The sequence below is a fragment of the Dermacentor albipictus genome, chromosome 7 (assembly GCF_038994185.2).
Source record: "Dermacentor albipictus isolate Rhodes 1998 colony chromosome 7, USDA_Dalb.pri_finalv2, whole genome shotgun sequence".
Lineage (NCBI taxonomy): Eukaryota > Metazoa > Arthropoda > Arachnida > Ixodida > Ixodidae > Dermacentor > Dermacentor albipictus.
Window position 1 is genome coordinate 28,270,196 of NC_091827.1, and position 27,822 is coordinate 28,298,017.

General features: G+C 47.5%; 1 protein-coding gene across 1 annotated transcript; it reads left to right on the forward strand.

Moving 5' to 3' along the window:
• Window positions 1–1,585: 1,585 nt before the first annotated feature.
• LOC135917417 (arginase-1-like) lies at window positions 1,586–27,143 on the forward strand. Its single transcript, XM_065450988.1, has 11 exons — window positions 1,586–1,946; window positions 4,235–4,319; window positions 8,884–8,956; window positions 11,091–11,194; window positions 11,810–11,987; window positions 13,209–13,299; window positions 17,019–17,075; window positions 20,657–20,761; window positions 23,747–23,823; window positions 24,500–24,559; window positions 26,827–27,143. The coding sequence occupies exons 1-11, from the start codon at window positions 1,837–1,839 to the stop codon at window positions 27,009–27,011; spliced, it is 1,125 nt and encodes a 374-aa protein (XP_065307060.1). The 5' UTR covers window positions 1,586–1,836; the 3' UTR covers window positions 27,012–27,143.
• Window positions 27,144–27,822: the final 679 nt, after the last annotated feature.

A 27,822-nucleotide genomic window follows, 5' to 3' on the forward strand; every position in this document is an offset into this window, starting at 1 on the left:
CTTCTCTGTCGTGCTTCGGCCCTCTGGACATGCTGAATCATCCAGCGGCGCCACCGCAAAGTCCGCGGGTGGTGCCTGTGTGAGGAGGGAAGAGGAAAGTAGAAGGCAGGCAGGTTAACCAGAATAACGTCCGGTTGGCTACTCTACACCGGGGGAACGGGAAAGGGGGAAAACAAAGATCACAGTGAGAGAGAGGAGGGAAGGAAAGAAGGAAATTGCGGCGAGTTCGCTGACGCGTGTGGTCTTACAGAAATTGCATTAAAAGTCACAGATGGTCGCACAAACCCGTCGTCCTTAAGAAACACAAAAGCGCATTCACCGCTTTATGGGCCGACGGGCGATGGGGGCGGTGTTCCAGCAGCACTTGCACAGAAAGTGGCCGATTGTCCAGTTTTTGCAAAGCTTTGACAAGTTCTTGTCTCTCTGGGGCATATCTTGGACAGTGGCACAGCAGGTGGTCGATGTTTTCTTCGGTGCCACATACCTCGCATGCTGCGCTGTCAGTCATTCCAATTAATGTAGAGTATGCCTTTGTGAAGGCCACTCCTAACCAAAGGCGGCAGAGAAGCGTAGCCTGTGTGAATACACATTCAGACAAGGTTGTCTGTTTACACAGCGTGTCCCAGCTAATTTTAGCCTGAGTGTAAAAATATGTCGATGCACTCAAAGACGACGCCAGCCAATGCATTTTGCTGACTATTGTACGGAGTAAGTCACACTGTTTTTTTTGTTGTTGTCTGCTTAATTGCATAAATAGCCAAGATTAATTAACCAACTTCTGGAGCAACGAAGTTAGGCAAAAGATTCCAATCAGGAAGTTCTAGGATGGTTTGGAAGAGTTCCGATTAAACAGTTTCTAAATTATGGGGCTTTACGTGCCAAAACCACGATTTGTTTACGGGGCACCCCGTGGGGGGGGGGGGGGGGACTCCAGAAATTTGGACCACCTGGGGTTGTTTAACGTGCACCTAAACCTAACTACCACAGGTGTTTTGCCATTTCGCCCCCATCGAAATGCGGCCGCCGTGGCCGGGATTTGATGCCGCGACCTCGTGCTTAGCAGCCAACGCCACAGCCACTAAGCAGCCACGGCAGATAAACAGTTTCTAACTTTCTGTCCATCAAGTATTCCTTCTTTTTCCCGCTTACTGCAGATGCCCGCGAAAAAAAAAAAATTGCCACGTGACATGCCCTTTTGCTCCACGAGATGGCGGTGCTCCCGAACTTCACGCGTGGTGAGCATGGTGGCAACTGCCATCACCCCGTTTTAAAGGGGACGCTCCTACCTTCCTTCCATCCATCCGCGTAGAAACGAACATAGCATTCAGCCGGGTGTTTTGCTGCTGCGTCGGATTACCGCTGTAGTGAACCGCTGCGAGCGTAGCACATGGCTGGCGTATATCGCAATTAATGCGAACGCCGGCGACCCTGCCCCCGTCGCCTTTTTTGTACGGTTGCCCTTGGCGAACCAGATGTAGGCCTTCAGTAAATGGGCGCCGGCTGAATAGACGTGCCGGATCGGCAGCTGCTTGCTTTGTGCCCTAAAGAGAGAGAGAGATAGAGAACAGACGAAGGGGTGAGTTCTGTGAGCCGGCATTCATTCTTGTCGTGAGGTACCGGCGGCAGTGGTAATCGGTAATAGTGGTAGCATCCTGCGAAAAGAAAGACAGCAATAGAAGAGAAGAAAGGCGGGGAGGTTAACTGAGACGCGCGTCCGGTTTGCTACCCTGCACTGAGAGAAGGATATAGGGCAGTATCCTTGTCGTGATAGTCCTCGAACGGGAAGGAACACTGCTCGCACTGTGGCTCGGGAAACGAAAAAAAGCATTGTGCATTATGATACGTCGCAGTGCACTGTCTCTCCGAAGGATGCCGCTACTGCTGATGCTGCTGCTTCTCGCCGTCAACCCGGCTTGCCTTGAAGGGAAACCAGTGAATGAAGAAAGGTATGTAGATTGATATCCAGCGCTTGAGTACGACTTATATTTCTTTTTTTCAACCCGATGTAGACCTACTGAATATTCCCAGTGGCAGATAGCGCAATTGTTGCCATATCAGCCGGATCACTCCAACACGCAAACTTTGCTTGAGCTACAAATCGCAAGTATGATAACTGAGTAATGAAATTGTGCTAATTGCCTTTACACTTAATCATTTCATGACGCTTGTCAAATTTCGGAACTGGATTCGAGCATTAGATGAAGCGAGATCGATTTTGCAAAAAAAAATAAATAAAAATAACTGTGTTTAGTGTCATTTGCCTCAAAATCTGGTAAATTGCAGGGGGGAGCAGAGGCCACTGTAGCCCATCGCTAGTTTATTCTCTTCCTATCCGGAACAGTTCGCTATACAAAAATCGCCTCCTATATAGCTCAGCATTCAGTGCGGTACTATGGCATAACATTGTTCAGACTTTTAAGTTTCCCTTTCCCGTCCTGTGTGCCAGCACAGGCGTACGTCAACGCAAGGTGGTTATTTCCGCAACCAACCACTCGGATATAGTATAGGGGCAAGGGTACGCGGGGCACCCAATATTATCTCCGGCTGAGCGTATACAGCGCAAAAGTCCTGTCAGCGCAGAAAAAAAATCGTGCTTCGTGTACTTCCCCAATAGCCATGCGAATAATCCTACCCGAATTCGGCACCCCCAGTTCTTTTAAATGGTGTCACCCTTGAAATGCCGACAAAAAAAAAAGATCCTCGGCGTTATTTTTAATTATAACGCAGCCTTTACTGCACATGATCGTCCTCTGAGTGAACAGACAGTACTAGAGCATCGATCATCGGCTCAGAAGGCAGTGAAGGCACTTTTGTGCTTTCTCAGAAATTCGGGTTTGCGCGAGCAGTTTTAACTCAAGTACTGTTCGTACACATATTTACACCTTCTGCCTCCCTTCTATCTCTTCCCCTTCTCCTTTCCCCCAGCCTGGGGTAGCAAACCAGCCTTGACTGGTTAACACCCCTGCCTTCCTATAATCCCACCCCCTCTCCTTCTCTCTCTAGACTACCTCCTGACAAAATTGGAAATTCCTTCCTCCCATTACTAACATCACTCTCCGTATCATGAGCGTCACACGCTTTAGTGGCCCACATTTTTGACCTCTGTACTTCACTTCAAAACTTTCCACCGTACACCGCACAATGCTTCTCGCCATCTGTGGTGCCTTGCGCGCAATTCGAGCACGTAAGCACATATAGTCCTCGGCTGAGCAACTGTGCAGTCGGCTCTCTCGTCCTGCTTTGTTTCCGTCCTCGGTTTTTTATATATGCGAGCGTGTACCAGCAGGCCTAGCAGTCCGTTTTACTATGACATTACGTGTTTTTCTTAGGGATGGGTACTTCAGTTCATAATGAACACCCAATACATGCGTAATTAGCAGTAGACTTCGCATCTAGCCTACTTCATTTTGTACAGCGTAGGAAACGATTGAGCGTGGGCAATTTCAAGGACCCAATGAAGGAGAAAATTTGGGGAGCGTCCATGAAGACCCTGCCCCCTCCTCCTCCCATGTATGTGTATGTTGAATGTTGAATTGACTAATTGCTAAATGAATGAACATGTTGAACGAATGAGGATGTGGTTGATGCGCATGAAAAAGAAAACTGTCTGCAGTATAGCTTTATACAGCTAGTAGCCATAGGCATATTGTACGTTCTCTACAACCGTGGCACATATATATATATTTATTTAGAGGCACGCGAATAACATTTTAATTTGAACCCGTTTTAACCCGATATTGACCGGTTCAGGAAGCTCCGAACCGGTTCTAACGGTTATCATTTTCGCTCCGGATCGAGCTGAACCGGAACCGAAAAGCCTGAAACCGAACTCTATAACTGAACCAGAAGAGTTTTCGGTTAGCCCACCCTGATTAACACCTATCCTGTTTCTAGGAGCCTATAGCTTGCCTATCCCATCTTCTAGGAGCCTATATAGCTTGCGGTCGCGGAGGAGTTATACATTATGCGGCGAACACGCTATTTGTGTTCTAGAATAGTGCAGCAAACTCGACGAAACTTGCAGGAGAACTTGCGCATGCCCGCATGCCTATCGTTCGCGATCGTGGTGGGGACGCATTATGCGGACAGGGTTCTTCGGATAATGCAAAAGGTCTACACCAGCCACTCCGTGCGCACTGTTAGAATGACAAACTGTTTCGTAAAATGGCTAGTTCCAAACAAGTCGTCTCGCAGAGGGCACAGAGAGCGATGCAGAGCCCCCCCTCGATTCCAGGACCGACAACTCATCGACGGCGGTCAACTCCACGAGCAGACGGCGGGAGATTGGTGTTCACGGAGTTCCCATCCATCAAGGTCAGGTGAGAACGGTGCCAGAATTCCGCGCCTGCGCAGCGTCCTTCCTCTGGGACAGCTTCTCTCGCGACTCGAACTTCGCGTAACGTGTTTTACTGCAACCAGCGGTTTATGAGCTACAACAGTGGTGCTGCGGTCAGTTTAGGATTTGTAGCAAGTTTTAGGGGAGCAGGAAAAACGTCGTTCCGGAGCAATTTAGGAGCAGCCACACCAGCATTTTGGAGCAGTTTCGGAGCAGAAAAATTTGGCTTTTTGGAACACTTGGAATAATACAGCAGTAATCTGTAGCCATTTGGCGAAGCTTGTTATCACTGTTCAGTCAGTAAGTGCTGCTCAGCAGTGAAGCAAGCTAGACACTAAGCCAACAGGGCGACCACTTAAACTTGCCTTTCCCATGGACGGTATACCATGCACGGTATGTCGCAAACATTATTATTTCGGTAGGCAAGGAACTTAATTTTGTAAACAATCAAATAAAGTTTTGTAGGCTAACAAGAACAGAGATACGCGCTGCAGGCGAACGACAGACATAAAATTAGAGATGTGCTAGAACAATTTGCGCCGTCAGGGACAAGACAAAAACGTATGGAAAATGGCTTATGTGCATTTCAAATGATAGATGTGCTTTGATATGCTTTACCGCACTTGCTAAAATATGTATTAGGCCCAATAACAATGGCAGCACCTTCAGTACAGCCGGAAGGCTTCCCGTCTCTCGCTATTCCACAAGTTCTTCCATGCATCGCCCCGGTCCTGCAGCATTTGTCCAGTTCATCGCCATTAAATCCGGACCAACCATAACAAAGCCGTGTATCCTCCTCCAGCCCGAACCACCACTCATCTATCTTCATTTTTTGTTCGCCCCTCAAGAGAATGGAACAACCTTCCCGCTTCAGCTAGTCTTCATGAGAACCATCTTCATTTTAAACGCTTCATTGAAGAACTACCTTATGTTAAATAAAATGTACGCGCCCACTCCTCATGCAAAACCCCTTAGGCGGGGCCTTTGAGGTATCGGAATAAATAAAAATAAATAGAAAGTCGACAAGATACTATGCGTCCATGAGCGGCGCCAAGATGAGATGCATTCGCATGGTCCATCGCAAATATAGGGATGGGGATGGAGAACAACGTTCGTACCATCCAGTACGTTGGCTTTCGTTGTGAGGCGGTTTTTCGGCTTCCAGTGTGTCGTGTGGCCTCTGCGAGTAGATACGAGCTGATTCGGCGCAAAACCGTAACTCTTGTCGCCAATACCCGACCTACCGACTAGGCCTAACGGCCACGGCAATATGTCAAGGCTGTTGGCCGATGTGACCGGTAAGCTTTCCACATGCAGTCGCGGAAAGCTTGCCGCTAATATGCTCGTATGAGTGCCTAACCGGCGATCGGTTCTTTGGTCATGCATACGAGTTTTTTGACAACCGTCAAAGCCAGCAACTATTGCAATCGCGCATAAAAGTTCGCAGATGGACAGAAAGTTCCTAAGTGCATGTGCAAAACGCGTGAATCCGCGTGCATTAACACGTGTATGCGATACGATCTGCGCGGCTTCCAGTGGCTAATCGATCCTATACCTTCGCACATAGGCGCTGCTTTCGTGGCCGTTCCCTTTGTCGCGCGCCGGGTATAGGAATTTGTTTCGATTGGAGATGATGACCCGGACGACCTTTGTACGAAGACAGGCGTGCCTGAAAATCAGATTGTTGTTTCACCGCGTAAAAATTCCAGAATTAATTTTTTTGTCCCGAAACCAACTGAGCGCCCTGGCAAGGCTGGGTGCAATACATCGACCTCAGCAGAGTGTTTCACCAAATTGCTAAAAATAGAGTAGTAGATAATCGAGTCGCGAACTGAATTATTTGAATGTTCACAAATCGATTCTTATACTTCAGTACAGTAAACGTGCGATTTTTCGGACTCGCTAGCGGCCGCGAGAACGTCCGAATAATCGGACAGTCCGAAAAAACAAATGCGTGACTTTTACTGCCCTCAAGGGCTCACATCACCACAGACAAATCCAAAATATCTCTGAAGGACTGCTAGTGCACTTATTATGCGTATCGGTGCTCGTAGTGCGACAGGAGACGGTGGCTGAACGCGTGTATAATTAAGGTATCATACCCTGTCCCGAGACAATTACCTCTTCCTACTTTTGGTATGCTTCACCCCGTTACACTGCTGTATTAAGGCGAAGCTGACTCTTGGGAACCGGCTTTATGCAACGCATCGGGCTTTCCGAGCTTCGAAGCCATTCGAGGATTAGAAAGGCGGAGTCGGCGCCGTTGCGAACAGCGGCGAATTGATTTAATGAAAAACATGGCACCGAACAGCAAGGATCTTGGTAGCGAACGTCGAAGTAGCCAGGCCTAGCGTTGTCATGGTGGTGGCTACGCTGTCAATGGATCGCTATCTCGCACCTATCAGCGCCTATTCGAGGCGGCGAGATAATCAACCTGGCGGCGGTGGTGACTTCGATTAATGCCGTTTAGGATCTGCGATCATGGCAAAAAGTCAGGAAGAACGGACGTCGAAACATTTTGCGTCCAAAATTTCAGAAATTCTTATACATTGACTCTATGGGTTATGCACTGTGACATGCCATGAAGGCGTCCGAATTATCGGACATGTAAAAAAAAAAATTCGGCGTCCGCAAAATGAGTCGTCGACTGCAGTTGCATAACCCTACTTAAGACATTGCCTTGCCATGCCATTTGCCATTTACCATGCATTTACCAAATGCCATTTGCAAATAGTGCAAATGGCATTTGAGTGCGTGGGCGTAGCCAGGAGCAGGCAAGTAGAAGCGTAGCAAACTGGCACAATTGGGCCACCACTGCAGCTGTAGAGAAATTAACCAGACTTGTTCATTTGTTCGTCACAGTTCGGTTCAAGTACGGTCACGCAAAGAAAGAAAAAAAAACGGATTGCCAGTTTCGCTCGAAAGCAACACAATAAAGTGTTGCGCTCGGTGCTCCTCACACTGTGTTCAAACAATACACCGAAGCAACACTGCGTAACGCAGCACCCGAGACAACTATTCTCGCAGTTGAAGTACACCCGGATGTGCACGTACAGGGACTTAAGTCGCAGCAGCACGTCACAACGCTGGCGCGATAGGAGACGCCAACGCGGGCGCTACGAGCGCAGAATTTAGATGGTGTACGAGATTGTACAGTTTGGAAAGCATAACACTAGGAACGCCTTTGCGGGCTGCGTGACAGTGCCCACAGAAACAGTTTGTGTGCACGTGCGTGTGTGTGTAGTTCCTTTTTTTTAATCCTTCTACCTCTCACCTATCGCATCCCCTTTCCCCTCCCCCAGTACAGGGTAGCCAACCGGAGATAATCTCTGGTTAACCTCCCTGTCTTTCCTTTGCCTTTCTCTCTCTCTCTCTCTCTCTCTCTCTGGGAAAGCCAACTCACTCTCTTGCCTTGGTGTGATTGGTCATAATGGCGCCTTTGCCTATACGCGAAAGCGCGATTCTGATCAACGATGCGAGCGCAAACGAGCGTTCATAAGGTCGTGCACCCCCTCGTGCAACGTCACGGACACTGTCCACGCGTTTTCTCGAACCGCCGCTATACAGTGGAAACCTCAATGCGTTTGCTAACGAGCCGCATAATACCGAAGCCAAAGCGCAATGACCACGCCGTCTTGACTGCTATACGTCGGGGTGTTTGAAGCACGTGAAATGATGCCGAAACGCAAGTGCAAACTTTGTGAGAAGCTTGGAAAACAGTTTCCCCTTCACTTGAATAAAGCTTGGAATGAATACTGAATTTCGTTTCTCCATCCTAGCCTACCGCCCCTTCCCTCCCCCCCCCCACCCCACTACCCTCCGTTCTGCTTTGATGACCGCGCAGTCTGTTCGCGTTATGTAAGCCTCACCCCAACCCTCCATTACCTTCTAAGTTTTGCCGGACGGAAAACATTACCTTACGGTACGGCAACACGGTGCTTCTAAAACTCTCAAGTATAATATAGGTAGGAGCTGAAGATATCAGCAAGCGTTTGTAAATGTATAGAAGTCTGCTAAAACATTGGTGAGAATCGTGCCTTAATTCTGCACACTATAAAATAATATACACTCTTAAAAGTGAATATGGGTACAAATCGATCTATAACTCACACCCTTGCGCCCTTTTTGCATGTAAGGGTGTGAGTTATAGACAGATTACACACTTTTTCCAAAGACTCTCAAGGGTGTAAGTGATTTTACAACATGCTCCAATCCTCTTCATAAAAGAAATTATGCAAGAAATACGCAATGTATTCAAAGATGCGCCTTCTTTCTTCTTATTTTTTGTCTGAAAACAAAACCGACATCGGTGTACCCTACTCTGTAAAAGAAAATGTACACCCCCAAAAGTGAATACTGGTGTAAATCTATATAACTCAAACCTTTAACTCTTAAAAGGGTGTAAGGGTGCGAGTTATAGGCACATTTACATCCTTATTCAGTTTTATGGTTGTACACTATCTTAAAGTGTATAGCTAAACTAAAGTTATTGACTTCTGTGTCAGCGTCTTTTCATTGCTTTCGTTTCTTATTTCTTTTCTGAAAAGCGCAAGCTCGGTGTCGAGAAGGGTCCACAGTTCCTGCGCGACGCCGGACTCCTCGACAAGCTCAGAGAACTCGGTGAGTGTTCGGGTCGTGCATACACAATATAACTGGACCGCCAGTAAAACTCGCCACGTGAATTTTGATTCGTTGATTCGCTAGAGGTTATAATGTACGCTCAGCACCACTGAGGCTGCGAGAGACGTATACGCCACGCGGAATTATTTAGCCTGTGCACAAATTTCGCTACACCGGTGGTTTTTCTTTCTTTTTTTTCGCATTCGGCCTCATCTCAACGCGGGTTGCCACCGCGGCTGGGTCTCGAACCCGGATCCGACCTCTTTCTCAGCCATAAAAAGTTGTAGCCACAGCTTCTCTCTCCACAGAAAAAGGATCTTACTATGAGATTGGTTCATCTATGCGATTTGGGCTGGGCGTCTAGAAATAAAGAAAAGAAGAGCTCGATTTTCTTTCGCACACGTTAGTCCGTCAACTGTTCGATTTATCGTATTTGCGGTTTTACGTGCACGCGAGTTAAGAAAAAAAAAGAACACTCATGGTTTGTGTGCTTAAATATCCAAGACCGAAAGAAACTGTGCTACATATCGGCAGCAGGAGGCCTTTAACATCGTGCTGCAGCTGCGACACTTCCCGCGTGAAAAAAAAAAAACGCATCAAGCATAACGATCTCACTGATACGCAATCATTATGTGCAGCTGTGGAGACAAAGAAGCGCGCTAACGCGCGAGCCGTCAGCGTGAACGGGTAGGGTTAACCTGGCTCGAACTGGAGAGGCTGCAATAGTTACGTTACGTAACCTCACTTACGGGAATTTGGTTTAAAAAACAAAGACCAAATTACAGCGTCGCCAGCCCTTTGTTTACGGCCCACGCACTACAGCAGCTGCTGCACAGACTGTATTTTGCCTTCTCCAGCTCGAAGAGCAGGGCGCATATATGTTTTTTGTTGTTTTTTTCTGAGACAGAAGAGCGGCATCTTAGTTTAAACATTGTAGCTGAATCTGTCCTTCCCTTCACTGCTGTAGAGCAAGCAAAGTGTAGACATCGGTATCGACGCTTCCTCGATTTTGCTCGTTAAAGCTCTGCCGACTAAATGCAAGAAAAAAGAAAGAATACATGGACGCGATTAAATCAAAATTCGAATAGGCAAAAGCCTTAACCGATCCCTACCGTAAGCTTCACCCGCAGTTCTGTTCAGGGATATTGGAAAGCATTGAGAGCAAATGTGCCACGTCGACCTCTCCTCAGTGTATCTTTGTATAATTAATGGAATCATGATTGCATACGTTTCAGCGGCGCTTATTATGGACTTCCGAATGGACATAAGCCCTGTATATAGGTGTCCACTTGCGACTTCATTGAGCGCCGTCCGAAGCCCTCGTTTAACGCAATTTAACGCTTCAGATTTACGGGCCCAGCAGGCGCACACATCCAAGCAGCTGCTCAAAGATGAGCTAATTAATCACCGCCTCCCACTCCTCTTCGCGATCACAGATAAGGTGAAGGGAGAGCGGTGTACTGGTCCGGTCAACGAGCAGTGGTTTAAGCTAGCCTTGTGAAATCGAATTTAAACACTCTATAATCATTATGGCTAGGCGTCTTGCACTTCGCCCTTGCCTTAAAAAAGTGAATGCATTGAGTATATGGTCAGACGATTCCTGGTACTCTACAGAGCTACGAAAGTCGTTAACAAGTCTGTTTCCTCCAGTTACTTATTTCTGCACAGACTTGCAAACAGACACTGTAAACTGTCGTGCAGATGGTAGGCAACAAGATGTGCAACACCGTGAATCCACGCCATTTTGTATATAGAATATCCATACAGACTTTACAGATTTTATATTGAAGAAGAAAGCGTGAATATATATATATATATATATATATATATATATATATATATATATATATATATATATATATATATATATATATATATATATAATGTGTGTGTGTGTGTGTGTGTGTGTGTGTGTGTGTGTGTGTGTGTGTGTGTGTGTGTGTGGGAGCCCCATAGAGATCTTTACTCTTTGCCACCTCGAGAGAGAAACGCCGCCGATAGCGGCAGACGATACGGTGGTGCTTGAGATTACAAAATTTGCAGGCGTTGGCCGAAAGAACAGAAAGGACTAGACCCGTGTGTCATAGCCTCCGATCTCGGAGGCTGTGGCTGCGCTCATAAGCTTCTGTCGCAGGTCACAAGGTCGAGGACCTCGGCGACGTTCGCGTCGAAGGCAAGCCCAACGTCACCGACTGCGGCGCGATCGAGTCGGACGTCGTTGGACAGACCAACAAGAACGTGAGGCTTTCGAAAACGGAGCACGCTGAGCGCGGACGAAATTTCGCGACGAGAAAGAGGACAATTATTATTATTATTATTTGTGCGATAGAAAGCATCTACCATTACCAAATGGTAGTACCAAAGAACTACCATTTGCAATGTTGTCCTTGAAGCCAGTAATTAAAAAAAATTTAGTTAACCAATCTTGGTTAGATAGGGGCGCTGGTTCGTTTTATTAGAAACAAATAAACCTCGCAACAAAGTTTAAAATTCCAGTTACATATACTCAAGAAAACATTTAAAACTCATCATGATTACGCTTCGAGACAAAATTCGGGACTCTGACGTAGGCTGCTGCGTTGCTGGCCGTTCCTCGGTGAACCGCCGCAGTTTCGACCTTCGTCGGCTTTGAACTTCCCGGTAGGCTATAGAACCTCTCTCAAGGAGTTCTAGTGAACACATACGGTGTCAGTAGCTTATCCAGGGAGTGGAACACGGACACGTGCCTCCCCTCCCCCCCCCCCTCGACTTCTCCCTCGCCAAAATTTCTGTGTTAGCAAGCGCAATGCCCTATTCCCCCCCCCCCCTTCCCTACACACCCCCGACTATATGCCACACTGCGTGGTGTCACAGGTGCGAGACGCCGTGGCAAAGGTGCTTCGATCGGGCCGGGTCTCGCTGAACCTGGGCGGAGACCACAGCTTGTCCATCGGCAGCGTCAGCGGACACGCCAATTCCACGGACTCGGAAGTGGCGCTCATCTGGATAGACGCGCACGGTGACATCAACACCCCCAGCTCCTCCACGTCAGGTCTGCCTATATGGTTGTCTCTCTTACGCCTTTCCGTCCCGTAAGCGATCAGAGAGCATTCGTTTGTTGACTATGACACTTGCTCGATGAAGTTGTCTAGCGGGAGCTTGCACCGGCCTCTCGGTGGCACCAGCCAGCCCAATAGGGACCACGTGGCACGCGACAGCGTCAGACTTATTGGCGGTGTTAGCGAGGCCGCTTGCTTGAGCTGTCACCACGGGAGGAGGTCATGTTAAAGACTGGCCTGTTTTGTCGTACAATAAGCCAGCACGGCCCTCTAGCATGCGTTCTAGTTTAGCTTGCTACAGGCTGCGCCAGCTTGACACTGTGAAGTGACGTTAGAATACTAAAAGTTACTTCGTAGGGCCAGAGTTGCGGAGTTGGGAAGGATTCCGGAATCATTCCATATCTTCAAACACCCCGAATGGGAGCCCGAGATTCCGGAATAGAGTTGGAATGGATTGGGTGCAATGTCCAGGAGCACTGGATGTTTGTTTTGAGCGATACTACAAAGCCGATAAATTTGTCAATTAGTCTAGACTGTACTTGGCAAATGTGTGGCATTTTCCATTTTTACGCATTACCGGGTTTTTTCAGTGTTCATACCGATTGGTGACTACCTCAGTCTTCGGGTAATTATAAACGACACGTAATTCCACACTTCCGAAGACCCGGAGACCTTTCTCACAATGTTTAAATGGACAAACACGGCAGCTTTTAGTTGCGAAGTATTATTCGATTTATCAACATCGTGCTTGACCTGCGACACAAGGAATGAGGCCAAAAACAAACGGTCTGATCTGCGGTAATCTTGAACGCGTGCCAAGGTCCATATATGTCGATAAATCGTGACAACAGCCTAGAAGACGTTAACATAATACGGCGGCTGGTCCAAGTGGCTCAGCCAGGAGACAAGCGAACTTCCCTCCAAGGATCGTTTACTTACATAAGGAAATACAGGCAGGAAAAAAAAGAATATTTACAAGACTATTGTGGCTATTGTACAGAAGTCGCACTCGCAAGGAAGGCTCTTTCTAAACAGGTTCGCGGCGCTGTATTGTACGATGTATTTGTCGCCGAGCTGATAACCGAAGTTTTTTAGCCGTAATATTCGTTCCTAAGTTGGGCGTCTCTCCTTTTGCAGACTTTCACGTCATCGCCAATTCAAGTTGGCTCTATTCCTATTTTTCTTTTCTTTTCCCTCACCTCTTCCCGGAACAGGCAACATCCACGGCATGCCGCTCTCCTTTCTCGTGCACGAGATGGAACCGTACGTGGTGAAACCCAAAGGACTTGAGTGGGTGCAGCCCTGGTGAGTGACCGACGTCGATCGATCGATCAATCGATCTATATAGACAGATAGGTAGATAGATGTGTAGATAGATAGATAGGCAGATAGATGTGTAGATAGATAGATAGATAGATAGATAGATAGATAGATAGATAGATAGATAGATAGATAGATAGATAGATAGATAGATAGATAGATAGATAGATAGATAGATAGATAGATAGATAGATAGATAGATAGATAGATAGATAGATAGATAGATAGATAGATAGATAGATAGATAGATAGATAGATAGATAGATAGATAGATAGATAGATAGATAGATAGATAGATAGATAGATAGATAGATAGATAGATAGATAGATAGATAGAATTCATGCGACCTACATTTCATTCTTGTTATGAGATACATCTTCTAACACCCATCAGGCGCATGTGCTTACAGAACACTGCACCGTTTGCTGAAACGACGCGAGAAAAAAGACACACACACACACACAAAAAAAAAGAAAATGACTGAAAAACAGTATCACAAGCAAGTTTTGTGCGATGTCTGGTGGAGTGCCAAGGTAAATTCAGCACTTTTCTTCACTATCTGTTGACCGTAAGCTGTTGTGGACAGCCTTTCGATGGGGATGTTAAGTCGGCCCCTATTATTGGCAATAAAGGAGACAGAGCACAGGCACGCCCTTCGAGTCGATCACAGAGCGAGTGCACCTGTATCTCGCCATGTGTGTGTGTTTTTTTTTCAACTCTTTTATTTTTCTCTGAATAGCTTGGGTAACGTTAGAGGGGCACACGGTATATATAGACCCGGACAATTAAGTGAACAACTCGTGTTGCAGTGCGGTATTTTTCGCTCTACCACCGCGCCAATATTGAAAGTGCGACCTGCTGAGTGTCGAGAAGCGAAAACGTAACAATAAGCGCTGCTCCAAGTTATTTCGAACTGTTACGCCAAGGCAGCTGTGCCTAGACATGCTCTACCAGAGACTCCACCCCTAGCATTATAGCCGTTCTTTTCAAGTGTGTCACGCTCGCTCCGCTAAAACTATGACATCTTTTCTTTCCCAACTTCTTATCTGCCTCCTATCCAAGGATAATGCCATTCTCTGTGTGCTTTCTTTGTAGCCTACGATTGAGACGTCAAGTATGGACATGCTTGCTCGGTTGCACTGATTGTAAGCTTTCGATGATGGCATACAATTCTCGAAAGGCAGTGCAGATAGAGAGCATATCGCTATCTACTCAAGCGTCTATGACAAGAGGTCACCATAGAAGAGGCAGCGATTACTTCTTTTACCAGTCGACCGAAAGAAAGAGGAAATAAGAAAGCGAAAATATTTTTTTTTCCGTTGGCGACGCGTCCATAATCGCGGCTGTTGCCAGGGTGGGAGAAGGCTCGAGCTCGCTTCTTCCCGACGCCGCCCCGGATGCGGGAGCCGCCGGGGACCTTCTCCGTAGGCGTCGCCGCCGCTGGGAGGCGGCTATCAGAAGTTCAGAGCTGGCAAACCAGCTCTGGGCCGTCCGGCAAGCCGAAGATGCCGCTCGAGTCCAAGAACTTCGAGCCGTCACCTGAGGCCACCACATCAAGAACTGCCGGACTATTCTTTACTAAAGTTTCTTCTTCTTCTTCTTCTTCGTAATGTAGATTGTTGCAGTCTAAGGTTTTTAGTGGCACGAGCAACGATTGACATTCCTGTTTTTTGCGGAGCATTTCCTGTTCACCTCCTGGCACAACCGGGACGATTTTCAAACTAAATCAGAAAAATTTTGTTAAAAATTGTACAAAATGTATGTGTTTCATTATAGATACGACATCATAAGTTTAATCACAAGTTGAGTCACTGAAGTATCTGGATTAATTATAAATATTTAGAAATCACTGAGACGATAGGGGGCGTAATTCAAAATAAATCACAAACAAATAGAAAAAGATAGCACAGTAAAATATCCAAGGGTTTCAGTATATATATATATATATATATATATATATATATATATATATATATATATATATATATATATATATATATATATATATATATATATACTGCTCGGTTGCTCGGTATATATATATATATATATATATATATATATATATATATATCGGAACATAAGTTTAGCTACAAGATGAGTTACTGAAATGTCTGGAATAATTAAAATTATTTAGAAATCACTGAGTATGGCGCACCAAAGCAGAGAATCGTAGACGTTAGAGACCCGTCACGTGAGCACGACTATGGCGAAATTCTTCGAAACCCGGAAGTAGAAAGTGGAAGTAATGACGTCACTAATGACGTCGCACACAAGTAGGTGGCATGATATTTAACCGGCTAATTAACTTCAGGCGAACTTCAGGGGTGAGGGAGGCACGGCCGCTTCCTCTCACACCGTTTGCAGTCACCCCTACTTTAGGCAACAGGGAGCCTACCTTATGTTCTACACGATCTTCCACCAAGCTAAGAAACGTCTACGAAGTTATTTCTTTTTTCACTATTATCTCTCTTCGGGATCTGCCACGTTATAGTTATTCATGCGACAATTTTCGCTGAAATTCCTCGTGAATCCTCGAGCAAGATGACCACGACGAAGGCGGGCATATATCACGATAAACAGCAAAGAAATGTATTTAAAAAAAAAGACACTCCGTGCCCGTCCACTCTGTGAAGAAGGATGACCAGCGAAGCTGTGTATGTGGGCTCCTTAATGGCGAATTACACCTTCGCCGTGGGTCGGCCCGGCATTGCACTATCGTCGGGATCGGCCCACGTTTGGGGAGTTTTGTTTCTACGCACGGGAACGATCCTGAGAGAACTATCCCTTAACAGCTTCGCAGTAAGATTGGTTACGTCTATGTGTTTCTTATTAATTATTGAATAATCAATTAATTATGACGACGAACGCGGGAGCACTGGCACGAGCGCGTTCGCGCGGTAGCACAGAGGGGCGCCAACGAGCCAGCTATGGCGGCGACGACGCTGGAGCCAATCATGATGATGATAGTTTTGTGTCTACGCACGGTCACGATCCTGCGGAAAGTAGCCCTTAACAGCTACGCTGTAAAGAAATCCTGTCTCTCTCGTAATCGAGAGTAGATGTAAGCATGAAATGGATATACCGGCGAAGCAGACTGGTTGGAGATGACATTATAGCCACAATCTTAAAATGGGTGTGGTGCATATTCGCAACGGCGCACCCTACGACGCCACATCGCACCACACCACGCCATACCGTGCATTGGTCCATACGGACGCAATTCAAATTAAAATTTATTTACCAGACAATGTGCTAAGCTATTGCTTCCGAGCTAAATATTGCTTCCAAGTTCTTCAGAAGGTCCGCTGGGCTAAAAGCCATAAAAACGGCTTGACGGGGCCCAGGTAACCGTTACATGGCAGCGGCTATACAAGATGCAGAGGAAAAAGGCTAAGATACTCTGTTATAAAGGCAAAAATGAAAAAGATGCATGATTACCAATGCCTAATATAACTTTACTAAATCACACGACGTGCGCAATGCGTCGAACTCAGGTGCGGGCTTTTTCTTTGTTGCACTTAACACTACAATTCATTGTCAAATACTCCAACTCCCCAACAGAGCTGGTGCCAGCTGGAGGGTCCTGTAAGTTTATAGGCCAATGTAACTTTGGTGCTCCTGACGGCTTAACCGGAAGTCTTCTGGGAACTCTGTTTGTAAGCATGAAAACGTGCCTCATATCTTTTCTTTCTGCTTCCAGCGTCCGAAAGGACAACCTGGCCTACATTGGTTTGAGGGACGTTGACCCTAGCGAGAGGTGAGTGACCTCACCTCGCAGCATTTGGCTCCATCCCGTGCAGTCGGCGTCAAAGGCTTGTGGGCAACGGGATCTCAGAAAAAAAAACGTGAAATGTTTCCTCGGCTTGGCTGATCAACCTGGCATACGCATTTTTCAGCATATGTATAAGGACGTGACACGTAGAGGTTTACTAACTCCCGGGTCGAAGGTGGCTTAGTGATTCAATGTCTCATGTGATACCGCGGTCCATAAACTTTCGACGCCGACTGTACATGCAGACTGCTCTTTACAACCGCTAAGATGATGCACAATCGCGAGCGACGATTTGGAGACCATGGGATCAGCAAAAAAATTAAAATTTCTTTCAGCACAGCTCTGGCACCGTGGGATTTTCGTTTCCTCCCCCCCCCCCCTCTTTTTCATAGGTTTGGCGTCATGCATAAAACAAATAGCAACAAATATACAAAAAGGCGTCACATACATATGAAAAAGTTTGTTTCGTGCATAAAGTCTAGCGAGGACTGGCGAAAGGGCCCACGTATCCAACACTGCAAATCAGGAATGTGGCCCGAATGAAGACAGGTTGCTCTCGGATGGCGCAGATGCGCTTGCTGTATAGGTCCGGGCACAGACCACCTCAAGTGTGTCGCGTTCACTGCATTAACGGGGACGGCAAGCTATTGACGCAGGGGGGACACATGTGCGGTGCGGTACTGCGGTAGCCAGAGGGCGGCCACAGGACCTGTTTAGTAAGAGGCGATTGGAGGATTGGTAAAAGAAAAGTAGGGAACCGACAAAAGACGGAGACGTACAAAAACACAGTTCGCAATAGGGGATCAGAAAATTTGGACGTGTTAGTTCATAGTGTTTTTTTTTCTTTTCTTCTTTCATTGGTTAACCTAGGTAGGATATCAGGCGGCATAGTAGCAAGAGCTTGGTGGCGCAACCCACCGCCCCGTTCCAAAGGGGGCGCTCATAACATCCATCCATCCATCCATCCACACATCGCCGCAAGCCGCACCGCACGCGTGGGGTCACGCGAAAAATTGTACGTGTCGAACACTCCTGCACAAATTTCGGTTTACAATGTGTACGGTTTGCGCTGTGTAAACAGTGTAAACGGAAATTTGTGCACAAGTGTTCGATGCGTGCAATTTTGCGCGCGACCGCACGCGTGCGGTGCGGCTTGCGAGGATGGGCGGCTCGAGCGTAAACAGGCCCTAAGCCCCGACGCGAAGACTCCGATAGCGACAGCCGATTTCGACGGTCGAGTCCACAAGGACGGTTGGAACCGCACGGAGGTAAAGGGAGAAAGGAAATTTTACCGATACGAAAGAGAGAAACTTCGAACTGAGGTGCACTCATCTAGCCATCACTCTAGTAGTCCATTCCTCACCGTTCCTTCATTTGTTAGTACATTATATATGCTAGCAGTTGTGCGGAGATTTCTTCGAGAAACTGCTGTACTGGGTGACGGACTTTGTCGCGCTATTGTTGTATGTGCTGGTTTACTGCATTTTTATAGTTTATTTCAGTCCTTCTATTATATCTGAACTTTATTTTGCTCTTCAGTAGTACTGCATTCTCGCCTTTTCCAGCATTACTTTTGCTTTGTGCTTTTACGAAAGCATTTCTCCCTGTGCTGCTTTCGCTTTCATTCTTCTTTTTTTTTTCTCTCTCTGTCTCTCCTTACCTTTTCTTTCATTTGACATTTCCTTTGCCTATTTATTAATTAAGCCATCGAATTTCTTCGCTGTAGCCTTTAAAAAAATAGATGGAGTGAAATTACTACTGTACCACTTTCTGTTAATTGAATTCAATTGTACTTCTGTATAACCCGCACTTGCTCCTGCAGTATTTACGTACCGATTACAAGAAATTCCAAATGAGCCTTTATCTAAGGGACCTTTGTTAGTACGTTTTCATTCAATGTACGCACTTCCAATGTCGTCAAATAAATCAAATTAAATCAAATACGGTATAGGCGGGCGACTGGCAGAATCCGCCTTCATTTGGCCGGGTATACAGCGGCACCTGGGACCTCCTGGACAGGGATCGGAAAGGGAGCATTTCTCCCCAGTCGGTAGATGCCATCTGACAGCGACGTCGATCGAGCCACGTGACGGATGTTGTGAATCGCCAAAGCGGAGTCGGTGCGGATGACGTGCTTCGAATACGGTGCGACCTCGACGAAATCGCGTCAGGAAGCTCAACCAATCTCGTTCATCGCTGCGAGTTCAGCGAGAAACGCTGCTTGCGCGGGGTCGGCCGCGTGACGTACAGTCGCGGACAGAATATTATGGACCATGAAATCTAAGAAAAAGCTGAATATCTCCGCAACCTCACAACGCAATCTGGTATTTGCATTTTGGACCTCGACTAGAATATGCTAACAACGTTGTCGTGGGCAGTTTTACTGGTTACTGCTACAGGCTGCTCGGGAATTTAACGTTTTCGGAGATCCCATGGTCCATTTTATTCTGTCCGCGACTGTACGTGTCGGTCTCGATTCTGACAGTTTTGGACACACATTCCGTGCCAAAAAAAAACAAATTACAATTACTTGACGGATCTGCGCCTCAGATGACCGACAGAAGAATGCTTGACGCGGAGATGCGTTACAGTAAATGTACACTCCATGTGTTCAATAACGTGTGGGTATAAAAGAATGCCTACGCTAGTACAACTTATAACTGACTGCAAAAAGAATGAGGAACAACAACATAGGGTACATTTGGTAACACGTGAGCAATTACGGATGCACTAACACCGTGTCCGTGCCGGTGTTGATACCTGTATCGACGTGTCTATACGAGAGCGTCTTCTGTATAGATCATTGGTGATGCATAGCCGATGACCATGCAGTGCCTTACGTTTCGTTCGCGTCACCTGGTTTTCAGACGACATGCACTGGTTGCGAAAAATTCGCAGCAATATTGGTCTCCAAACTTCTTCTCGCGAGTGTACATGTAACTGCTTCCCGTAGGAAAACAAAGGTCATTGTAAACCCAACGGCCAGTGACACTGGCAATGCGTCGGATGACGTTGTCCCGGCGTTGCGTTTACCACGGCCTCGCTTCCAATGTCACTTGGGTCCATAGATTACGCGGCAGCTCTTCATTTGGCCTAAGGAGCTCCGAGAGCCCACACAATGCGATTGACTTGAACTGTGGCAAGTGGTTAAGCATACGACATATCTGGACTATAGCTTTCGGGGGTGAAGTGCTCTTTTGTTTTTATTCTTTTTAAGTGAACGGAGAGGACTCTGGGAAAGTATAAATCGGTTATTGACCCCGTCACGCAAAATGTAATGCCTCCCTCAATAATCTCGTCGCTGACTTCGGGGCACTTGAAAGCTGGCAGATTTCCTTCGTGTATTAATTGTGGTTTCCGCGACTATTTAAGAGGATATCTAGAGTAGGTTAAGTTCGCCTCTAAGTCGTCCTGTACGCTGGAATGTCACATTAATCCTGCATGTACTACTTGAAGCGGAGTGTCTCTAAAATGACGTGTTTCCCGCTGCAGCGCTATAGCGTAACCCACTCTATGCACTTGGAATCGCAGACGTTGCCTCACGTATGCCCACTATGTACACGCAGGTACTTCATGGACCAGCTTGGCATAAGGACGTACGACATGGGCGACGTCGACCGCCTGGGTATCCGGAACGTCGTGCAGAGAATACTGCAGGAGATAAACCCGACGTACGTCGTGGCCACGCATGACGGCCGACAGTGCAACATTAGAGACTTTTAGCTTGTACGCTATTCCGGTAAACGGGAGCGGTTTGGGCGGATTACCGGATGGTCGGGGCGTAAACGTGAGCGGTGTAGCCGCCTGGTGTTGTAGAGCCCAACCAGATAAACGCATAGCTAAAACTGCAGTAACTCACCATATCCTGCTTCGCCACTCGTGCAAATTTTTGGCAGCGGCGTAATTGTGAACACGATTACGCCACTGTCGAAAATGTACGCCAGCAGCTAAGCAGAATATCGTAATTAGCTCTGTGTTTGTGTGGTTGAGCTTTGCGCCACCAGCTGGTGCCACCAATCTGGCCGCTCACCTTGACGCAAACCGGAAAACCGCCCACGCTTGCCTGAATACCGGACACGCTAAACGTCTCTATTAACGGGGATACGGGAACAACGAAACACGAAGCACAAGGAGCACAAGTTGCGATTTACTCGGCCATACAGAAGCACGCTCAAAGCAGGGCGAAGAGGCGTGGAAAGCTACGCTTTGAAAACGCTATTTGTTCTATATACAGAAGAGGAGCGTCTTGTCCCTCCCGAAGAAGAGGAAGCGCGGCGCCAAAGCCACCGCGCCGCCACTCGAGAACGGATGCGACCACTTCGGCCCAATCCCGAATATCACGCCGCTTTACCGGCGCGATATTCGGAATCAGGCCGAAGTCGTCGCCTCCGTTCTCGAGTAGCGGCGCGGTGGCTTTGGCGCCGCGCTTCTTCTTCTTCGGGAGTGGCGCTCTTCTTCTGTCGGCCCATCTCTCGCTTCGTCGGAGACCCGGCTGACCTGTCGGCGCGGCGGCGGAGAGGAGCTGCTTTTATACACCCGCGGTGACGTCATGGCTTAAATCCACACCTGCGCATGCGCGGACTTCATACGGCGCGGCGAGGTAGAGCTAAGGTGAAGCGGTGCCGGAGCGTGCGATGACGTCATCGCTCGGCGAGGTTTTGCTGCTCGCGTTCGCCGGCCTAACCACCAGTTTAAACAGCATCGCCGTTAAAAACGGCAAAACCTAACACTCGGTCAAAGCTTTTGTAAAGCATTCTACGCGCAATGCAGGAAAATGGAATAGCACCCACAGGACTTGCGCGTAACCCGCGTTCCCGAAGCGAAACATCACTGTATTTCTTTTTATTTTATTGTGACAACAGTTATATGGATATACAAACGCATTTGTGCCACCGGCGTCGCTGTGGGGTTCCCTGTAAACTGTAAGGCTACGTTCACACTTGGTCAGGCGGAAGCGGAAGCGGAAAAAAAAGCAGGCGGAAGCGGAAAAAACTTGACGAAATTCGCCCGCCTAGGCGGAAAAACAGGCGGAAAACCAGGTGGCGAAAAAATCGGTTTTGGACCGATTTTTTTCGCCACGGCGAAGCGGAAAGTGGTTCCGCTTCACCGGAAGCTGCACTAGCATGTAAACATCTGGTCATAAAATTTAACATTTCCCGTTGTTCATTGTCTATTTTTAAGAAAAGCAACTAGGTAAAGCTATCGAAACTATGTCTTCTTTATCTTAGATGGTAGACGAAAGTTAAAAACGACACGCGCAGTTGCTCGAAATGGTAGCTTTTAGTAACTAATGGATCAGTGAATGAACGTATCTCTTGAAATAGTGTGATGAACAGTGCCACCACGCGGACAAACGTACGCAAACTAGATAGATGTGGGCGAAAGCGGAAGTGGTTTCCGCTGCAGTGGCGAAACAAATGTGAACGTTTTGTACATGCGCGAAAAAGATTATCCGGCCGCTTTTGCTTTTCCGTCCGCTTGCGGTTTCCCAAGTGTGAACGTAGCCTAAGGCTACGTTCACACTGTCAAACCAGGCGGCGAAAAAAATCGGTTTTGGACCGATTTTTTTTCGCCACGGCGAAGCGGAAAGTGGTTCCGCTCCACCGGAAGCTGCACTAGCATGTAAACATCCGCTCATAAAATTTAATGTTTTCCGTTGTTCATCGTCTATCCTTAGGAAGAGCAACTAGGTAAAACTATCGAAACTATGTCTTGTTTATCTTCCATGATAGACGAAAGTTAAAAGTGCCTGCCGTGATTTATCACTCACGGCCAACGCCGCGGACGCCGACGCCGAAGACACCGGCTTTTCTGCGACACGAGCTCCTTAACGCTATGGCGTTAAAATCGATACGCGCAGTTGCGGGAAATTGCGCGAACTAAGCCCGGGCGGGCGGCTGCGCGCGCCCGCCCCGGCTTAGTTCGCGTTGATGCGAGAGGCAGCACGAAGGTCAGTTCGCTCGCTGCTGCTGCCGCGCTTCCTGTCCACATGCGTTTGGATAGCGAGCTTCCGCGGTCATCGAGTGAGATGTGTTCATGTTCGCTTGCGTGCGCGTGACATCATGCTTGTTAATTGAGTCAGTATGCTTATATTTAAAACTTTATAAGGCCGATAACTCTACTATCCTTACTTCGTATAGCTGTCCACTAAGTTGCTATCGCAATCGATGTTTCCATTGCGGTTTTTTTTTTGTCAAATCAAAATTATTATTCTTTATTCAACGTCTAGGATCTTCTGAGCGCAGTCTCAAAAAACCAAATTACAATTATTTGGCGGATCTGCGCCCCACATGACCGACAGAAGAATGCTTGACGCGGAGATGCGTTTCAGTAAATGTACACTCCATGTATTCAATAACGTGTGGGTATAAAAGAATGCCTACGCTAGTACAACTTATAACTGACTGAAAAAAGGAATGATAAACAACAACATAGGGTACATTTGGTAACACGCAATAACGAATGCACTAACTCCGCGTTATCTCTCTCTTTCAATTGTGCAAAACAGCACCGGTTAATTATAGCAAATGTACAAATGCGTTAAAGGTAAACATATATATAGCACACCAGAGAAAAGAAAATCGCCTCAAGAAACGAAAATTGACTGACTAGCTTCTCTTTGAACGATTGTGGTTTCTTGTCGGTTTCCGCCACAGGGGAGACAAGTCCTTGCATATCAGCTTCGACATCGACACCATCGACAAGTTAGTTGCACCGAGCACGGGAACACCAGGTGAGCAATTTGCAATATACTGCGAACATTTCCTCATAACACTTGAAGTAACAGTGTAGTAGTGTTGTTGTTGCTGCAGCCGTAGTGGTGGTGGTAGTGGTGGTGGTGGTGGTGAACCTCTCGCCAACTTGGGTCACTGAGTGTGTGCCACTGGGTTCGCGGCACGCGAGGGAACAATTCTCAGCGTTGCTCAGGCATCGGCGCGCCACGCTTCTAGTCTCGGAGGCCATGCGGGTACTTCTCAGCGGCGCCACTAGATGGCGCAGCGTGCCCAGAAACAAGAGCGAGAGAAGAGTCCGGTTGCCGCACGACGCGTTTCTAAGCGTTCGCACGCACCGGCGCGCCATGCATCTCGGAGGCCACGCGCAGGATTCGAGGCGGCGGCGCCAGATGGCGCGGAGTGTTCTTGAGGAGCGCGAGAGAGCAGTCCCGCGCAGAACACGGCTCGTGCGTAACTTGTTTCGACGGTGGCAATCACGTTGTATCTCTATATTGATTGAAAGCTAAGCGTTTATCCGTCGAAAGTCATCGTGAGGTGGGTTCTGCCGGATTTTTTTCTCTCTCTCTCTTTTGAAAATCATCCTCAAATCGTTTCTACCAAAGTTCTTTTCTTTCCAAGCTAGCTTTTCTATCATTCCACGCTAGCTTTTCTAATTACATTTTTTTCCTTTTCTAGTCTTAGGAGGACTCACTCTTCGGGAAGCGTTGGTCATCGCGGAAGAAGTCAGCAAGTCTGGTGAGTCAGCAGTTGTTCCAGACTAGATGCAGTGTCAAATCAACTGCCTTCGAGTTGCGACTCAGGCTATCTATGTATACGCGCTGTTAGCTTTTATTATGGCTGATGTTACCCGCAATATCGGCCATGACGGTCTGCTGCTGTCACTGCAGCTGATGACGGTGATTATGACGAATATGATGCTGCTGCAGATAATGATGAGTACGACGTCGCAAGTTCGGTTTCCAGCCGCGCATTCCGATGAGTACTGAACGTAGAAGACGCTCACGTACACAGGGCGCAATTTACCGAACCTTGTGTATTCATACTTAGGGCAGATTCATCTACCATGGCGTCTCAGAGAGCCTCGGTGTTGCTCTGGAACGTTAACGTCAAAAACCAATCTCGCTCATTCACTCGACTAATTGATCATCCAATTGTTGTTTTTACTTTCGCTTGTTTTTCCGGGTTAATGTCTCGCGCAGAACTTCTGCGACGAGCGTCCACCATGCATGGACTGAAGCCACAACCTGGCTGTCTCAAGAGAAAGTAGTTTAGAAGCATACGAACCTGGCGCCAGAGACGTACATCCGGCCGGTAAAAAGAAATTAAGCAAAGTACCGTGCATGAAGCTCATTTACTAAAAAGTGAATTTTCCCGAAGGCAACCCACCTTCCGTGATCTTAATAATACACTTGTGACGTGTTCTTTCCCCGTGCCACGGCATAGACTCGCGAACTCGATAGAAGATTCGCGAACTCGATATTTTTTTTCTCTCTCTTTCTCTATGTTGGAGACATCGCTGGAAGTGTAATTCAGCTTGTAATTGGGATTCACGCGGCGAATCACGATACCAGCCATAACCTATACTCGTCAATATCACGCACTGCAGCTAAAGCTGCAATCAGCGAGCCTCGGCCAACAACGACCGAGAATCGCACGAACCGTCCGTTCCCCTGTCCGCCGCTTCCCCCTCTCCCTCGGCCCCGTATTCTCCATATATTGCCAAGATGAAGGCCACACTAGCAGAAAAGCGCTTGCGGCATAGGTGTGTGCGAATGTTAGAAACCTTCGAATAACGAGTCGTATAGTTTTGTAGTCGATTCGGTCTTTGAATCGAATAGTCACTATTCATGAATGCAACCATCTTTCCGACACATTTCGAATATTTCACAGCGTCAACTGCGCCAATATAAACTTAATATTAGAGTAACAGTACTGCATATTTTCAACCCCGCGGGAATCATATAGACATAAAACAAGAGCACTTTCGTAGTTGGCAAGCTACGTCACACATGTATCCATACTTTGCTGGCTGTACATCGATCAGGCGCAATCTCCGAAGAGCCCTGTATACATGCGAAGAGACTACTTGTTCGCACGTAACGCTCCATTTGTGCTTTTAATAAACAACGTTTCATAACGTGCCATGTGAAACTTGCTAGCTTTAAGAATACAGGAATGCGATTATCGTTTTGTATTGATTGTGGTAACGGCTATTCATTATTTTAAAAGTATTCGAAAAGTGTTCGATTCGGTTCGCTTCCGGTACTATTCGATTCGTATTCGATTCGCTCTCGAAAAAATCACTATTCGCACATCCCTGCTTTCCGATGCCGCAGAGACTGGCCTTCGGCTCAGTACTGCTGTGATCGTGGACGCTGGGAGAGGAAAGCAGTTCCTCACGGCGTTTGGTTACGCGAATGAACCGGCCTCAATTCAGTGGTCACCCCGATCGGATGGTGAGCGGGGAAAAAAATGGCTGTGGCTTAGATAAGGTTAAGCCCAGGATGCGAAGCATACTAGCCTTTATTTTAGTTGTTGAACCAGTGTTTAGCCTGGTGAACTGCTGTTGCTTGGCTATATTTGGTTCGGCTAGACGAAGAAACAACTCATGCAGGCGAGCGCACGAGCTGAGACCCGGCTATGTAGCTACGCGGCCGCAAGCGAGCGCACGAGTTGAGTCTCCGCTTTTGCAGCTGTTATGACGTCATATGGTAGCTACGCGGCCGCGCGCGGCTCAGCAAGGAAGAGCGTGGTTGTGCGGCTAGTATGCTTCGCATAAAAATGATACCGCTCGCATGTTTTCTGCAGCACGCGTTCGAGGCGCGTCGTACCTGCATAATTGTTTCGAATATGCGTTGAATCTGCATAATGGCTCTTGTGCTTTTTTTTTGTTCTTCCTCAGTTCGTTATATACTGATCGGCATTTGGTTCTCGCTGTCATGTATAGCCTCGGGAGTCTGTGGAGTTTCTCTTCACTAAACAAGCTTGCCTCGATCTCGCAGGCCAGCTCAGGGTGCTCGACCTCGCCGAGGTGAACCCACTGCTGGGCGACGAGCAGGACGCCGGCAACACCGTCGACTGCGGCGTGAAGCTGGTCGACGCGTTTTTCGGCAGCCCTCGCGGCGGACACCAGCCTCTCGAGCTCGACGCGAAAGTCATCGATCCGCACGGCGCGTCCCGCCCGTGAAACAGCGGTGTGACCACGTGACCCCACCGCCCACGCACATACGGCGACAAGGAATCTGCGCATTCGGGAGGAATCGGGGGCCGGTTACAGGCGACGAAGAAATAAGTGAACGAATAAACTTTACTAAACTCCAACCTAACCATCATCAGGTCGACACGCTCACTCACGGGTATACGGCGGCTCACGATCGCTGAAAGCTCACTTCGCAGGTGTGGGACATCATCATCATCATCATCATCATCATCATCATCATCATCATCATCGTCAGCCTGGTTACGCCCACTGCAGGGCAAAGGCCTCTCCCATACTTCTCCAACAACCCCGGTCATGTACTAATTGTGGCCGTGCCGTCCCTGCAAACTTCTTAATCTCATCCGCCCACCTAATTTTCTGCCGCCCCCTGCTACGCTTCCCTTCCCTTGGAATTCAGTCCGTAACCCTTAATGACCATCGGTTATCTTCCCTCCTCATTACATGCCCTGCCCATTTCCTTTTCTTGATTTCAACGAAGATGTCATTTACCCGCGTTTGTTGCCTCCCCCAATCTGCTCTTTTCTTATCCCTTAACGTTACACCTATCATTCTTCTTTCCACAGCTCGTTGCGTCGTCCTCGATTTGAGTATAACCCTTTTCGTAAGCCTCCAGGTTTCTGCCCCGTAGGTGAGTGCTGGTAAGACATCAACGCATATCATATTGACCGCAAATATTTAAGACGGGGACAGCGGAAGAGAACACGAAAACGACACCGCCCGTGTCGTTTTTGTGTTCTGTTCCGCTGTCCCCGTCTTAAATATTTGCGGTCCATATGAT

Bases quoted from the DNA above. Each gene is read 5' to 3' on its own strand.
- LOC135917417 (XM_065450988.1), top strand. From the start codon at position 1,837: ATGATACGTCGCAGTGCACTGTCTCTCCGAAGGATGCCGCTACTGCTG. The intron at 11,195-11,809 runs GTGAGGCTTTCG...GTGGTGTCACAG, and splicing joins TTGGACAGACCAACAAGAAC to GTGCGAGACGCCGTGGCAAA. The intron at 23,824-24,499 runs GTGAGCAATTTG...TTCCTTTTCTAG, and splicing joins ACCGAGCACGGGAACACCAG to TCTTAGGAGGACTCACTCTT.